Raw genomic sequence first — 17060 nt, 5'->3', positions numbered from 1 at the left:
CAGCGGCGGCACACAGCGCATGTCCGCAGCGGGGCCGTCACGTTGTACAGCTCGGTCCAATCAACAGAAACTTTCCCAACAGAGATTTGTAAGATGGCGACCGCCGAACCGGTGAGCTCTTTCTCTTAAGAACATATCAAAACGTTTGGGGGGCTTCTTGCTTTAATTACGGGGCAAGTTTACGTTTAAAGTTTATGTATAACTTCAAACATTAGTCTTCAAGTGGAAATGGACAGTTGTTACAATCACACGTGGTGTTTTGACTAGTTTTAAGTTTGTCTTGTGTGCCACGACCCAAGCGTAAAAGAGGAATGCCTGTGTGTGAGATCTCCCAACTTTAATGCTGACGTTATAGCTAACCGACGTGCCGTTCACCTTTGCGAAGAGAACCACACCAAGTTCCATTACAAGTTTAGTCAGTTTGCCATTGCTCAGGTTAACCGCAAAAATACATACATGGGTAACAAATGTTAAAGACAGTCATGATAATTATGAACTACCAGTTAATTCGGCACGTAAAATAATGCAACAAATACAAGTAGTAGTTTGTTTTTGTAGCTTAAATTTCAGCTGTCAAAAGTGGTTGTCATTGCTCCCCGGTGACCTCTACGATGCAAAGTTAGCAACTTTAGTGGCTGAGGTAACGTTAACTTAACTAACGCTAGATGATGGTAAAACAGCTCCAGTGTCAGTTTAAAAGTTTTTTTCAACCCCCTATAAACACTATTTAGGGACTGTTCGTTAATTTTGGAGGGGGTTGTTATTTTTTTTAAGCAGGGGGGAGGGAGTTGTGTTTTTTAATTTGGGCCAAGGGGAGGGACATACAACTTAAAATGGTCGTATTTTGTATTTACTTAAAATATCCTCTAAACGCCAGTTCCTGCTGGCGAGTTTAAAAGCCACGTTTAACCAGGAACCACCAAAACTAAACCATTTATAACACAGCCAGTAACCTGAAAACAGAAATTGTTTTCAGATTTTCAAATTGACAGTCCTTGAACATATCACATGCCATGGAGGCTTTCATCTTTGCACTAACCAGATCCAGTAAAATGAAATAATTTTAATTTTTTTTTTAAAAAAAAAAGGAAAAGAAAAGGAAAAAAAGAAAAACAAAGCAGAATTTCATTTTCAGCTTTTAACTTTCAGACATCAAAGGCTTAGTTTGGAAAATCTAATGATGTCCGCCGTGCCAAGTTACTGACATTGCCACTGTTGTGTACTTCTTTTTTTTTATTCCCGTCATGTTTGCCCGTCATGGTTATTTGAGGTGAAGAGAGTGTCAATAAGGATGCTCAAGAAAAAATATGTGAGGTTTCAGTAATGGTCAAGGCAAAAAAACAAACAAACAAAGGCACATCTGAGCCATCGCCCTCCTTTGCTAAGGAGTGCCAAATATGTGCCAAATTCAAGATTTGGACCAAATTCTTACTTGATGGAAGGTTATGTCATTCTAACATAAAGAAAGTAATTTAGCATTCATTTTTTAACAGGCTGATAGTTATAAATGGGAATTACACAGTAATTAGCTGCAGAGTTAATTAGCCACATACTGGTGAAGTATACAGATGTTTATATTGGTTTTCACTTTTTTGTATTTATTCAACTTTATTTAGGAAATTACTAATCTTATTTGAGAATAGAAATACCATGACTACCACTACTAATGTTACTACTCTTTTGTCTGATGGGTGCTTTTTAAATTTTGACTTCTGCTTAACCTTCTGTGATCTGAACTTTTGTTCAGTGTACATTTTAATTTCTTTTAGCTATTTGGGATTAGTAGGACCTGATGATAAGTATATAAAAAAAACTAGGCATTGTCTTTGAAAAAAAAATTATGTCATCATATGGGGACATTGGGTTTATTTTTAATTTCCACAAGTGTGTAATAAAGTATAAAACTATTTCAGTGCCTGAACATTGTTGTGCAAAAAGAAAATTACAAACAATGCAACATTTGTTCAATGTTTTGTTACTCTATAGATTAGAGGTCAATGTTCAAGTCTTAAACTGTTCAAAACTGTTCATTTCAATGTCTGAGCATGGCCGTATAAAGACCAAATTGCAAATAATCCAACATATCTAAAAGCCTTTTTTGTAACTCTATGATTTTTCTCTCACTCCATACTCCAGTCAAGGAATTTCCTCAATGCTGTGATAATGCAATAATAAAATAATAAAAGTCCCAGTGTCTTCAAATGAGTACTTCCTAATTAACAGCATCTGGTTGGTTGCTATTGCAAAAATTGGTCTCATTTATGTACAATATCAAACTATAAACTTTGTTAAGCTTAAAAAAATAAGTTTCAACCATAATATTTATCAGGGCTTGTACCTTGTCCACTTTTGTGTCAAGATTGGCTGTAGACTGACTTGGCAGAGATGGCTGCCATCTTGTTTTTAGATAGATTAGTGTATTGTGCTTTTGCTAAAAGTGTCCACGAATGAGGACAACAGGTTTAAGTGAAGCAGAATGAAGTATAAGGTGCAGCAAACACAAAATATAATGTCCTCATATGAGGACGCAGGGTCACAGGAGGTTATGTGTACCAACATCTGGTTGCCCTGGCTGAAGGGTTCACTCATAAATAACTAATCAACAACTGGAAAGTTTCTAACTTGAGAAATTATGCACCATGCTGCCATACATAGTATGGTTATTTGCACTGGGCAAAGGACGCCCACTGCCTACTCCCCTTTTACGTGTCTCACCTCTACCAAACTGCTTTTTAGGAAACCAACCCAAGCCCATCCCAGCCTGATGAAGATGGAGCTGAGGAGACTGGACAAGAGATTGTGAACCCAGAGGCCTACATCAAACACCCCCTCCAGAACAGGTTAGAGGCTGTACTGACTTGTACTGTTGATGCTTAAAGATATCACCATGGAAGCTGAGCTTTTTTTGTTGTTGTTGTTGTTGTTGTTGTTTTTGTTTTTTTACAAATTTTATGGTTTACAAAAACCATAAAAGTAGCAGACAGAGGGCTTTTATTTAGAGGAACCACTATACTAGAACACCTCTCATAGATGCAACTATGTCTCTGGTAATTTGGGTGGCAGTATGCAACCCCAGGAGCAATGATTGCAATCTGCCATAAAAGGTTAAGGGAGAAGAAGCAATGTTGAGGCTTTGCTTCGACAGATTGTGCAGGGAGAGCTGGCTGCTGCTGCTGCAGGAGTCCTGAGGGTGGACTGGAGTAAACACTGCAGACACTGCTTTGATTCAGCTGCAAATTAGCGAGAGAATATAATAAACAAAAGTTTGACAGAATCCTAGTCTGTCAAACTACGACGGAGCCACTGTTAGAAGAGAGATTTCAAGATTTAAGTCATTACATTACAAGAAAAAAGGCGTGATATTTCCAGAATAAAGTCATTATAGAATAGGTTGCTTCAAGTCATATGTGCATCGTGTTTTAACATTTTCTGACACTCCATAGGCTACTGTAGCCTCCAGTCATTTTTACTTGTAACAAGTTTGGACTACAGTGTGGCGTCTTTCCTCTGGTTCCCACTGTAAACATTCAGGAGGCAGCTGTGACAAGCAGTTTATCAGGGGTGGTGAAAATCGTATTTGTGAGGATAATAAGGTACACAATGGTGAGATTTTCCTCATCAGAGGTGTTTTCAGTTCGTTTCAGTTTCCTCCAGATTGAGTCGCAAACGGAGTTCTGTTTGTCAGATGGTCTGAAGGGGTAGATTTTATTTCTTGAAATATTTTGAATTATTACTTCTATTCATCAAATTTCAGCGTTTCTCATAATATAACTTTATTCTCAACTTCTCAGTAAACAAAGATATGTGGGATCAGTTTTGAACATGAGCAGAGACGTTGCTGAAACACATGAACTATTAATTTATGGGCCTGAATTTTGTGTTTTTCTTTACATAAATAATAGAGGTGAGAATCACGATATGATGTTATCATAATACTTAACTCATGATACTATATTATTGTGTTGTGATATGCTGAGTATTGGGATAAAATATATTGCAATTTATTACCTTTTTACAACTGTTAATTATGTCCCTTAAGGAAAACTTTGTCAACATTTTTTAATCTAATAAGGTAAAGTTTCAAGTCTTTTCATCTCACCTCAGCCATTGTTTCGCAGCAGCAAAATGTATCTAGTGGACAAGAAAAGCATTTGATTACATTTTTCTAGTATGCTACCTAAAGGTCAATTTGTATTTGTAATATTGATAATTTGAATAATAAAAAATTTGATACTTGGCACTCTGTGATGACACAATATTGTCACATAAAAATATTGCGATACTATGCTATATCAATTTTTTTTCTCCACCCTTAATGAATAAAGACATTTCCACCTTAAATTGTTGCATAAAAATTCACCAGAATTCAGGAAATTATGTGTTTAATGCTCAGAATTTCTTGGGGGAGGACCCCCACACCCTCAGCTGAAAGTGCATCACCACCAATGTTGAAACAAAACCTATGCACTTGGCTGTAGTAATGCTGTAATAACTGCTTTGTTGAATTGAAGGGTTTCAACTGAAACAAGGTGGAACAGAATGTATTAAATTGCTAATTTTGCTATTTGCTTAGACTTCCACTGGAGAGGCAAAACCGAAAAATCCTATCTATTGGCCCCTGTTAAGATACACCATTATCTGATTACCCAGTTATCATAATGGGCTACTCCCAGATGTGAGAGTGTGAAACTGTATGAACGCAAAGCTGGGAAAATGTATGCATCATCAGCTTTAAAGAAAAGATTGGTGACTCGTGTGATACAATTCTTTGATGGCTAAGCAGAGTTCAAGAACTGAATGACCCTTCTTTCACAAAGCTGAATGGGTGATTGCTCATACTGAAGTGAAAGCAAGACATGAATCGACCATTCACCGGAGGCAATGGACACTGTGTTCACCATGAAGAAGCTGAGCATGTTAAAAAATGTATCAATTCAAATTTCAACATGTTCGCTTTTCAGATAGATTGAGCAGTTAAATTAACAAAAATCCATTTTCAACTTGGATTTAAAAAAAAAGTACAATTATGTGAAAATAAATGGGATTACATTTTGATAATTTCTTTAATTCTGGGCTTGTTCTAACAACCAATTTAATTATATTTGAGAATGTTATATATAATTTAATGATTTATAATATTGTGCCTGTAGTTAGTGACTCAGTAGTTAGCAGTGTGACTTAATGGCTTCAGTCCTGTCTGTGTGTATTCATGCTCTTCATGAGTTAAAGGGATGGTTTGGATCATTTTGAAGTGGGCTTGTATGAGTCACTTATCCATAGTCGGTGTATAACATACAGTAGATGATGGTTGGCATGTCCCCAGTTTGGAGAAGCAGACAAGAGTACCGCCACAAAAGCTAAGCAATGCACTGCTATGGATGGGTCAGCAGCAAAACATATTTATTTGTTAAAGTGGATTCTCTCCAAATAAATGTTAGATTGGAAATTTTATTTCCCCACCGTAAGACTCTGATGGTCTGATGACCTTTCTCGGGTGTTTCAGTGCTTTCCTCTTAATCCGTACTCAGATAGTTTTTAACTCCCTTCAAAATACAAAGAAGCAATGATTGCATATTTTATATATGTTTAAATTCCACCAGGATATTTATGTCTACAAGTGTCAAATAGAAAACTCTACTTAACTTAAAGCCAGTCACCTTGAGGAAAATGTATGCACAAACACTTGTCTGGGGTTTCACATCTAAGCCGTGAGGTTTGAAACACATTGGCTGAAGTCTAACAGAAAAATATTTCCCCATATTGACCAATAACCAAAATTTGTTTGGCTAAATTGGTGCAGTATATCCAACATGATTTTCCATACAGCTAAGTTATGTTAGTAAAAGGTCAAACAACTTCTGCCTTTTAGCATTCTTTGATTTTCTTGACCTGCTTATTTCTTTATAGTGTCATGGGGTGCATGAGGCTATCACAGTTTGCACTAGAAGACAAAGAAACACCCCATGAAGGTCCATCTGAAGGACTATACAATATGCTGCCACAGACTATGGTCTATAGTTAAAGGGACAGGTCACCGCAAAATCAAAATTACATATTTTTCCCCTTACCTGTAGTGCTATTTATCAGTCTAGATTGTTTTGGTGTGAGTTACCAAGTGTTGGAGATATCGGCCATAGAGATGTCTGCCTTCTCTCCAATATATTGGAACTAGATGGCACTCAGCTCGTGGTGCTCAAAAAATACATTTGAAAAACTCAACAGCAATGTCTCTTTCCAGGAGTTAAGACCAGGTTACACAATGATCCACAGGCCTTGTTGTGAGCAGTTTCATGTAGGAACTATTTTCTTTCTAATGAACTATGCCCACCGACAGTATCACCATATTGTGGCATAAACTGAAACGAACGTGTCGGATTGTTGTATTTGCTCATCAGACGCTCTGTTATGCAAATATTGTGCCAGTCAAGGGAATTGGATTTGTATCAGTTGGCTTATTCAATTCAATTTGTGGCATTTATTTGGACTGTGCTCTCATTTAAACCCCTGCTGATAGACTGGCTGCTATAATGGCTTTATAATAGCGTCAACAGTCAGTTTTTTTTAATATTTCTCAACCTGAAGAGCTTTAGGCAGTTGCTGAGCCATGAGAGGATTTAGCGTGAAATAAGTATGGCACAGTGTCACAATTAATTGTACAGAGACAGTGATGACATGATTTACGGAACAGTTTGCAGCATCCAGGTGCATCCATACGTCACTCATTTGCTCCAAAGCTCAGTGGCTTTTGGTTACTTTTGTTTACCTCGTGTTTAATTAGAGGCTTGTTACATTTATGCAAATTTTTTTTCTTGTTTTCGTCCAACAGATGGTCCCTGTGGTTCTTCAAGAATGACAAGAGCAAAACATGGCAGGCCAACCTGCGACTCATCTCTACATTTGACACAGTTGAAGATTTCTGGGCGTAAGGAGCAATAAATCTCTCCAAGTCTTTTACCTTTCCTGTACTTCCATGGAGCGACTGCAGCAGTAAACTGTCATGACTTTATATGTGTTTTGAAATACTGTCAGATCAGCATGTTTTGTTAATGCTGTGGTCTCTTTATTTCAGTCTCTACAACCACATCCAGTTGTCAAGCAACCTCATGTCAGGCTGCGATTACTCTCTTTTTAAGGTACGTAAGATTTATTTAGCATTTATGTAAATGTGATGAGTGAGTGAGAACCAGTTTTTTTTAAATATTTTTGCATACCATTATCCTCTGTGGTGGCTGAGAGAAGTATTTTATATTTTACAACCAGAGTCCAGAAGTACTGTATTGTGTGTTCGACAGTATGTACAGGGACAATAGTGTTGTTTTCCACCTCAGTGAAACAAAATTACCATGTAAAAGGCTACAAACGCCTTCCTTTCAAAGTGGAAGATGACATTTACATCAGGGAACATGATTTTTTCAAACTAAGCAAAGGCCTAAGCCCTCACATATGTTAGCTGGTATCATTCACACTTGCAGTACAAGGAGAAGAAGTCATCTTTTGACAGTTATTTCAAAAAACATTTAGTTTAAAACTGATTTCTTTGTGAGAATATTTAAGATGAAAGGGAAAGTTCTCTATTTTTGAACCTGCAGCCTATTTTCCTGTATTTCTGTGTCTTAAGTGACTGATGGAAACAAACATTTTTCATATTGGTCCAGTATTGAGAGAGATCACTGTGGAGCCATAGCAGTGAAACAGGCTGCAGTGTTATCTCCACGAGCAGTTTTGCACCATCAATGCATGTCCAGTAAAAGTGCTTGTGTTTAGCACTAACATGCTCCAATGGTTATTAAAAGTGTCTGACAACATTATGGGAAGCACCCTAAAGAGAAATCAAACATTTTTCTTTACCTTTCGCTGTTCTGTTTGTTATTGTGTTTCCCTCAAGGAGAGGTCTCGTTCTGAGATCTTGTGAGAGTTGGAAATGTTAGTGAGAGATGGAGAGAGGAGTGCCACGAAGAGGTTGTTGAGCATAGCTTAGTGTTATATTAAAGATGTAGCTGATTTCAACAATGTGGAAAAATACTCAAGATTTCAGAATGAGACTTCTCCTTGAGTGAGACTTGAGATGTGTTAAATATCGTTCACTCATTCACTACTTCCCACTCACTATATAGTGATTGATTTTGAACACAGCCTGGGTTACACACTGACACGCCAACCAGATAAGCAAAAGTAAAAAATGCATTTAATATATCTGTAAGGTCTTTTCCATCATGTTCTCAGACACTAGACCTTTTTACACAGATATCCCGCTACAGGGCCACTACAAAGTCCTGTCTTTATGCAGCCTTTGCATTTTTACAGAGAACCAAACAACGGCGGAAACATTTCACTCCAGTGGGTGACTTCAGACAGCATGGGGAAGCAAAACAGGCATGATGGGTGTGACATGTAATACGACAGCGTCAGTTTCCAGTGTGACATACAACATACAGCAGCGCTTTATAAATAATAAAAATGGAATTAACTTGATAATAACAATCATTTACCACCCTGTTATATGGCTCCTAAATTGCGGACATTCTCAGCCACTGCTCTTCTTCTTTAGCTTTAGCTGCTAACTGCTACAGCTACTCCTTAAATCTCCTGCAGTGGGTCACACACATAACGCATCATCAAAACCTCACACCCGTGCTGCCCATGAGCCTGTCCTACCAGCTGTCCCTTTCATACAGACACTGTTATGTCTGTATGAAAGTGCTGTGCTGTTTCATACATTGCCTCTGATGCCGACTTAGTGGTGGGACGACTGTTTCCCCCCCCCATGTGCATTTGCACTTTTTATACAGAACAGCAGTCTGGAATAACATAAGCCCTTTTTAAACAAGAATTGTGCAAATTTTCAGGAAAGCCCAATCAGTCTTTTTTCAGCATTGGCAGTATAAAAGCAAAATCTGGGAGTGCAGCAAAAATGCCACCTACCTACTTTTGGTTATACAGAATGCGCCTTTTTCGGGGCCATGGGGGGCATGAGCAAGTAACAAAACGTGTAGCTCAACCTGTGACTTAAACAGTGACATGAGAGGGAGCCGCGGCTAGTCAGTCCTTTGGACTATTCTCTCGTAAGTCGGCCCGTCCTTCACCGTCCCCGTCATCTGACGTAAATGGCCTCTTCGTTTGCGAGGCCAAGGAGGGTGCGCAATTCCTTGTCTCCCCAGTTGCTCATCTTTACAGTGTCTGTCCGGTTTGCGTGTCCCTCTTGCTACTAGCTGCTCGCTAATTCCTGCTATCAGCTGTTTCCTGTTTATCCATCGCCAGTGGCTCGCACGTGCGGCGTCATCGACAGCTCCTCCCACAAGTCTTCAATAGCCCCTCCTGTTGCAGAAGGGCACCTCGTTCTGTTTAAACCAAAAAGGTTCCGCCAATATGACTACCCTACGAGGCGGAAAATTGGGCACCTCGGATCAACTCTCCAATCCAGCTCTGTGTGTATAAACGCTTGCAGCTTGCTGGCAAAATGGCCCAACATTCGCCGAAAATCTGGCAGTGTAAAAGGGGCTATTGTTAAATTCCCGCCTTGAAGAGGCAGTGTAAAAGGGGCTACTTCTAATAACAATCTGAGCCTGTCAGTGGCAAAAAAATGCACATTTAATGGAAGCAAACTGACCCTGCACAATTGCCCGAAGGGATTACATTGCAGCCTGTTTAGCTGCTGTGGCTGCAGCAGTCTCTCTCAGTTCTGAACAATTACTACAGCTGTTGTCTCCACTAGTCACTCAGACACAAAAACATGGGGAAAAAGGGTCCAGGTAGGGTCCCAGTTTAAAAATGTAATAAAAATGTTTTTAACACAAGCTCACTAATTAAGACAAATTTTAATGACAACAGACTCAAATAAAGCTCCTGCAAACAGATGAATACCTTGTTGAGTTGTCATCACAGAGTTTCACTCAAAACAACAACAATACTGCAGGAGTTTCTCTGACTAACTGTGTCTGTACCAACTCAGCTAATCTGCAAAAGACCTCATTTAACATGATGTGAAAATAAGAAGTGTTTGTGGAAGTTCAGTAAGGTAAATGGCAGGAGGTGGCTAGCAGCCACTAATTATACTGTGTGAGATGGATAGGTGATGATAATGAATGGAAAAGCAGTAATCAAGTATGACTGCAGTGTATAATTAAGTGTGCCTTTATTAAAGTAATAAGCAGGATCACCTGTGGCAAAGACTAACCAGTGAACTTGTATCCACAGCAGGGGAGTTAGTTTATCAGCACCTGTGCAGTTTAAGTTTTACACCTGAAATCTTAGAAAATGTGTGCCAGAATGTTGAGGCAGAGCTTGTGTTGGAGGGCATAAATGCAACTTGAGAAAGACATGCTAACTCACTATTTAACAACCACTGGACTTGTGTTGAGATCTTGCCAAACTTTTAGTACCCGCTGCAAACTTTAAATCAGATTGAAAGAATTTATGCAGCGATTGTTGAAGAGTTGAAAAAGATATATTTCCTGCAGGCAGTGTGGAAATCAAGTTCAGCCTCACTATTAAAGTCTGTTTTGAACTTTTAGTGGTTTAAAATGTGTATTGACAATTTGAACCGTTGCTGCAGGATGGCATTGAACCCATGTGGGAGGACGAGAGGAACAAGCGTGGCGGGCGCTGGCTGATCACACTCAACAAGCAGCAGAGGAGATTAGACCTGGACCGCTTCTGGCTGGAAACTGTAGGTTTGGCTCTAGCCACTGTCCTTTGTATCTTGTTCAGTGGTGTTACTCAAATGAGTGATGCTGTTTCTCTTGTCTTGTGCCCCTTGTGCACTAATTACCCACGTAACACTCTTGTTACACTGCGGAGAGCATACCTGCAGTGAGCCACAGATCAGATTGTTTCAGTGTTGTCATCCTTGTCTTCTATAATACCCAAAACATATGTATGATATTGCCTTGACTGCATGCTGAACCGATGATAAGGAGTCACAACACAGTCAAATGAGAGCAACTGAAAATTGGCTTGCTTTCTGCTAAGTGTGCAGTCCTCACAGTGTTGTGACGGGCTCTTAAAGGTCACTGACAGTGATACAGACATCCAGCAGGCTGTGCCTTTCCAGTAAGCGCAGAGCACTTACTTTACTGTTAATACTGTAACCACTGGTCTTTCTGGGTTTATTGTTTACCATATGTTAAAGCTGGACTGTGGTACTTTTGTCTCCGCCCTCTGGCAGTGAGAGTAACTACCACAAACACTGTAGACAAGCGTTTATGACGTATGCCTGCAGGTGAGCTCGCCACATCTCCCCCGTCACCATGAGCATTCTCTTCAAGTCTTATTTTGACTTTAATCCTGCCTCTGAATGCTGTGTGTGTGTTTGTTTTTTATTTGGAGCATCCACTGCACATACTTTGAGTGAACGCTTAGATTTTCTGTATACAGCAGTTTACGGTGCTATAGTCTCTGCAGTTGAAATAAAATGCATCGCATGTTGCGCCAGCATGGGAAAGTCACCTCAGACACCCAATACAAAACGGAAAAAAAACATAAGAAGGATGGAGTGCTGCTATGCAGTGTAACACTCATAGCTGCCACTAAAAGATGTTTTGTAGTAATCTCTTTTATTCTTCATCTGGCCACCAGTGGCAGCACTGAGCTCTCCACTGATAAGCAGCACTCCAGCCTGTGAGCAAGTGAGGAGCCCTGCACCGTCTTTCAACTTCAATGATTTGTAATAATCGTTGGAAAACACCATTTCTTTTAGAATAGTTATGTTGTTGTTACTTTACTACCCATTGATGTTGTTTTTGCCCAGCTTACAGTTTGCTAAGACTTTTTTCTGCTGTCCAATGAGTTTGTTTTGCCAACATTCTTAACGTAATAAATTTTATGAGCAGATCTGTGATCAGGTGCTGGCATACAGTACAGGCCAAAAGTTTGGACACACCTTCTCATTCAATGCGTTTTCTTTATTTTCATGACTATTTACATTGTAGATTCTCACTGAAGGCATCAAAACTATGAATGAACACATGTGGAGTTATGTACTTAACAAAAAAAGGTGAAATAACTGAAAACATGTTTTATATTCTAGTTTCTTCAAAATAGCCACCCTTTGCTCTGATTACTGCTTTGCACACTCTTGGCATTCTCTCCATGAGTTTCAAGAGGTAGTCACCTGAAATGGTTTCCACTTCACAGGTGTGCCTTATCAGGGTTAATTAGTGGAATTTCTTGCTTTATCAGTGGGGTTGGGACCATCAGTTGTGTTGTGCAGAAGTCGGGTTAATACACAGCCGACAGCCCTATTGGACAACTGTAAAAATTCATATTATGGCAAGAACCAATCAGCTAACTAAAGAAAAACCAGTGGCCATCATTACTTTAAGAAATGAAGGTCAGTCAGTCCAGAAAATTGCAAAAACTTTAAATGTGTCCCCAAGTGGAGTCGCAAAAACCATCAAGCGCTACAACGAAACTGGCACACATGAGGACCGACCCAGGAAAAGAAGACCAAGAGTCACCTCTGCTTCTGAGGATAAGTTCATCCGAGTCACCAGCCTCAGAAATCGCAAGTTAACAGCAGCTCAGATCAGAGACCAGATGAATGCCACACAGAGTTCTAGCAGCAGACCCATCTCTAGAACAACTGTTAAGAGGAGACTGCGCGAATCAGGCCTTCATGGTCAAATAGCTGCTAGGAAACCACTGCTAAGGAGAGGCAACAAGCAGAAGAGATTTGTTTGGGCCAAGAAACACAAGGAATGGACATTAAACCAGTGGAAATCTGTGCTTTGGTCTGATGAGTCCAAAATTGAGATCTTTGGTTCCAACCGCCGTGTCTTTGTGAGACGCAGAAAAGGTGACCGGAAGGATTCCACATGCCTGGTTCCCACTGTGAAGCATGGAGGAGGAGGTGTGATGGTGTGGGGGTGTTTTGCTGGTGACACTGTTGGGGATTTATTCAAAATTGAAGGCACACTGAACCAGCATGGCTACCACAGCATCCTGCAGCTACATGCCATCCCATCTGGTTTGTGTTTAGTTGGACGATCATTTATTTTTCAACAGGACAATGACCCCAAACACACCTCCAGGCTGTGTAAGGGCTATTTGACCAAGAAGGAGAGTGATGGAGTGCTGCGGCAGATGACCTGGCCTCCACAGTCACCGGACCTGAACCCAATTGAGATGGTTTGGGGTGAGCTGGACCGCAGAGTGAAGGCAAAGGGGCCAACAAGTGCTAAACACCTCTGGGAACTCCTTCAAGACTGTTGGAAAACCATTTCAGGTGACTACCTCTTGAAGCTCATGGAGAGAATGCCAAGAGTGTGCAAAGCAGTAATCAGAGCAAAGGGTGGCTATTTTGAAGAAACTAGAATATAAAACATGTTTTCAGTTATTTCACCTTTTTTTGTTAAGTACATAACTCCACATGTGTTCATTCATAGTTTTGATGCCTTCAGTGAGAATCTACAATGTAAATAGTCATGAAAATAAAGAAAACGCATTGAATGAGAAGGTGTGTCCAAACTTTTGGCCTGTACTGTATATCCATGCACACAGTCCTGGGTTTGGGCTGGTGATGCTGATCATCTAAAACCCTGCCTTGTTTGTCTAGTCTAGTTTCGTCTGGTCAGTCGTGCTGATTAGTTTATGTTAATATTATCTATTGTGTGTTGACGTGAAGATTTGGTCAACACTAGAATGATGAAAAGTTCTGGAAATGCCAACATGCCATGGGGAAGACATGAGTTTAGATAATTGGTCCTTACTATGTTTATATTGGAATGTGCAAGGACAAAATTTAAGATTTTCTAATCCAATTTAAGTATTACTAGTACATACCCATTGGTAGCTTTGTCACCTTCTACCTATGCCAATCCTCAATGCCTATGTGCAGTTTCACATAGACTGACCACGTCAGTGAGCAGAAAAACGTGGGACAGACAGAATGACTGACTGACAGAGTGACACACTGACAGTTTCCGTGATTATGTACAGCATACCATACCATGACTTAGTCACACCAAAAATTAGAAAAAAAAACAAAAACAAACATTGGGCCACAGGGGGAGCCACAGCGATCAGTCGCAGTTTAGCCATTTTTAAGCATTTTTCTGTTGTTATAGTGCCACCCAGTTGCCAATTAGAGTTAAATTTCTCCAGTCACCTTGAGGCGTCCTGTTCTACATATCTACCAAGTTTAGTAAAAATCGATATGGCGGTTAGGCCTAGATAAGAAATTAGCTCTCTAGCGCCCCCATTTTGTTTGATGGGGTCAATAATGGAGGGGTCCCCTCAGATTATGTGTGGTCATATGCCTACAAAGTTACGTGGTGATCGGTGAAACCCTTGAGATGTTATACACCTTTATGTGATGAGCCACGCCCTCCGCAATATTCATTGCCTTATAGAAGCTCAGTTTTAGTAAGTTTTCCAACTTTTGCCAAGAGGGAACTTTAGATATTGGTCCCTAGATTATGTTCACAGAGTTTCATGCAGATCGGTCAAACTTCCTAGGAAGAGATCGAAGTGTTTTTCAAAAAATTCAAAATGGTGGAAAATCTATATAACCGGAAGTTATGGGTTCTTGAGGTAAATTTGTTCCTCATGAGGAGAGGCATCTCTGTGCACAGTTTCATGTCTTTACGACATACGGGGCATGAGATATGCCCATTCAAAGTTTGCAATTTCAGTCGGTTGCTATAGCGCCCCCCCTTAGACCAATTGGTGTAATATTGCTTCATTCGAATCCTCCCATGATCCTCTACCACTGTGCCAAATTTTACATGGACTGACCAAGTCAGTGAGGAGAAAAACGTGGAACAGACACACCCACAGACAGAGTTTACGTCATTATATAGTAAAGATTGCTGAAATAGAAATTATTTACTATTTTTTCATTGGATTTTGGATTATTGCAGAAAATAAGTTCTGTGACAAACAAACATTAATGATACTTACACATTTTGTTCAGCAAGATAATCTTCACAAATGAACACCATTTTTATGATTTTTGAAGTATAAATGCAATCACCAGAAGTAAAAAGCTAATGCTAGGCTATAAATAAACTACACCACAGTCGAATGACCTTAATGTCACCACCACAATGAGGCTGTAAATCCATGTTCGGCATGATGGCATTCTGTAGTCTCATTTAGCCACGTAGCAACCAGGTTTTTTAAGACATGTAAAAGCTTCCACATTCTCGGACGGGGTATTAACTGATATATGTCAGAAAACAAACTGTGAAAGTCTCTTAAGCTTGTGTTAACCGCAGACCTTGTTTATCATCCATGTCTAACCAAAAACACATCCAAAAAACTCACTGACTTCAACAAGAGGGACCCACAAGTGCATAAATGCTAACTTACCTCCAGGTTTTAGGGCTCTGACAAACCAAGCCAACGGTTCCCGCACCATTGTCACCAGTCGGCTGTTTTTCAGACGAATCAGCATGTTGTATTTTTCACTAGCTTGTGGTAAATATCATTTGATAATTCGGCATCGGCTAGCTAATGTCTTGAATCCGCCCTTTCAGTCTTCTGGTTTTCCTTGTTGAACGATGAATACAGACTACCACCACATGCTGTTATAGAGGTATTTCTTCTCACGCAGGCGCAGAACATACATGCTAGTCAGCTGTAGTCTTTGTGGTGTGTTCAAGGGCAACTTTTGGCCATTGTCTTGGCCTTTGGGACTCTTGCTGCAGCATTCTATTGCCACAAAGCCTGAAAACATTCTTGTAAAACTGGTGCAGCTATGAGAAAAAATCTCAAACTTCTTGCTGATCCATGTGGAGTATTTCTACTTAATCAAGTTGGAGATGTGAATAAACAGGTTATGACAATAGCTTTTGTTCCACTTCATCTCTTCAACAGCTCCTGTGCCTAGTCGGAGAGGCCTTTGACGACTACAGCGATGACGTCTGTGGAGCTGTGGTCAACATCCGCACGAAAGGAGATAAAATAGCCGTCTGGACATCAGACTATGAGAACCGGGATGCCGTAACACACATAGGGTGAGGCGTGTCTTCTGCATCAAAACATTTCCATTCATAAATACAAATGATTCCCTGCATCCTCTCACGGTGTCTTTCTTCTGTCAACAGGAGAGTTTACAAGGAGCGCTTGGGGCTTCCCATGAAGATGACTATCGGCTACCAATCTCACGCAGACACAGCTACCAAAAGCGGTTCAACCACCAAGAACAAATTTGTCGTTTGAGAAATGCCCTATGTGCCTCTTTCATTTTCTTGTCTTATTTGTTGTTGGTTCATATGTTTACTTTGCTGCAAAGACTCTGCGGAAATGCAATCTGGAAGAAGAAAAAAAAAAACGATCCAAGACTACATGCCAAGTGTTTCCATAACCTGCCCAGGACTTGAACCACAGGGAAAAAAACACAGAAAACAGATGAACATGAATCTTCCAAAACACTAACAATGAGAGGTATTATTAGTGGATAAGATTTAGAGTGCTGCATACTCTACTAAAGAAATTTGTGTTGATTTTTTTTCTTTAATGTCAGGGAATCCTGAAATGCAAAAAAAATGTATATTTCTCTCCCAGTCACTACAGCATTGTTGGGTTGCTGTAATCCTTAATGACATTAAACCCTTTTAATTTATTATTAATTTGCCTGCATATGATTAGATTGTTAGGCCTCTGTTTTATGCTTTTTTTTTGCCTTGAACTGTTGCACGTAATCAACCTTTTAAAAGTATTTCATGACTCATATTCATTTGAGTGTTAATATAATTAAAACATTGGTTTTGCAATTATTAGTTGTTAAATTGTGTAATACTTTTTTGCAACCTGTAATTGGTACATTCCCTGTCATAAAAGATTTGCCTTTTGACTTGCAGTGGTGCTGTATTAGAGGATATTGACCTTTAGTTGCTGAGGACGTCTACTGTAGACCATCCAATAGTTTTCCACTGGTTTACATTCCTAGTGTATGAAACAAGAATACCGACAGAGACATGTTTTGTCTCAGGAAAACAACAAAGTCCTTTCCTCAGCTTCCAAATAGCATAGGATTCACCATGCACCTTATTCAAAGTGCCTAATTCAAACTTACCCACCTCCTCCCCATCATCTCAAGTTCCCTTAAAATGTCAGTA

General features: G+C 39.7%; 1 protein-coding gene across 1 annotated transcript; it reads left to right on the top strand.

Moving 5' to 3' along the window:
* Positions 1 to 2: 2 nt before the first annotated feature.
* Positions 3 to 16795, top strand: eif4eb (eukaryotic translation initiation factor 4eb). The gene is made up of 7 exons (XM_033642087.2): positions 3 to 111; positions 2737 to 2840; positions 6827 to 6922; positions 7070 to 7133; positions 10553 to 10666; positions 15817 to 15956; positions 16047 to 16795. Exons 1-7 carry the CDS (start codon positions 94 to 96, stop codon positions 16159 to 16161), a joined length of 651 nt encoding a protein of 216 aa, XP_033497978.1. The 5' UTR covers positions 3 to 93; the 3' UTR covers positions 16162 to 16795.
* The last annotated feature ends 265 nt before the right edge of the window (positions 16796 to 17060 follow it).

This window comes from Epinephelus lanceolatus, chromosome 15, assembly GCF_041903045.1.
Source record: "Epinephelus lanceolatus isolate andai-2023 chromosome 15, ASM4190304v1, whole genome shotgun sequence".
NCBI lineage: Eukaryota > Metazoa > Chordata > Actinopteri > Perciformes > Serranidae > Epinephelus > Epinephelus lanceolatus.
The sequence above is the reverse complement of the archived record's forward strand: the minus strand, read 5'-3'. Positions and strand labels throughout refer to the sequence as shown.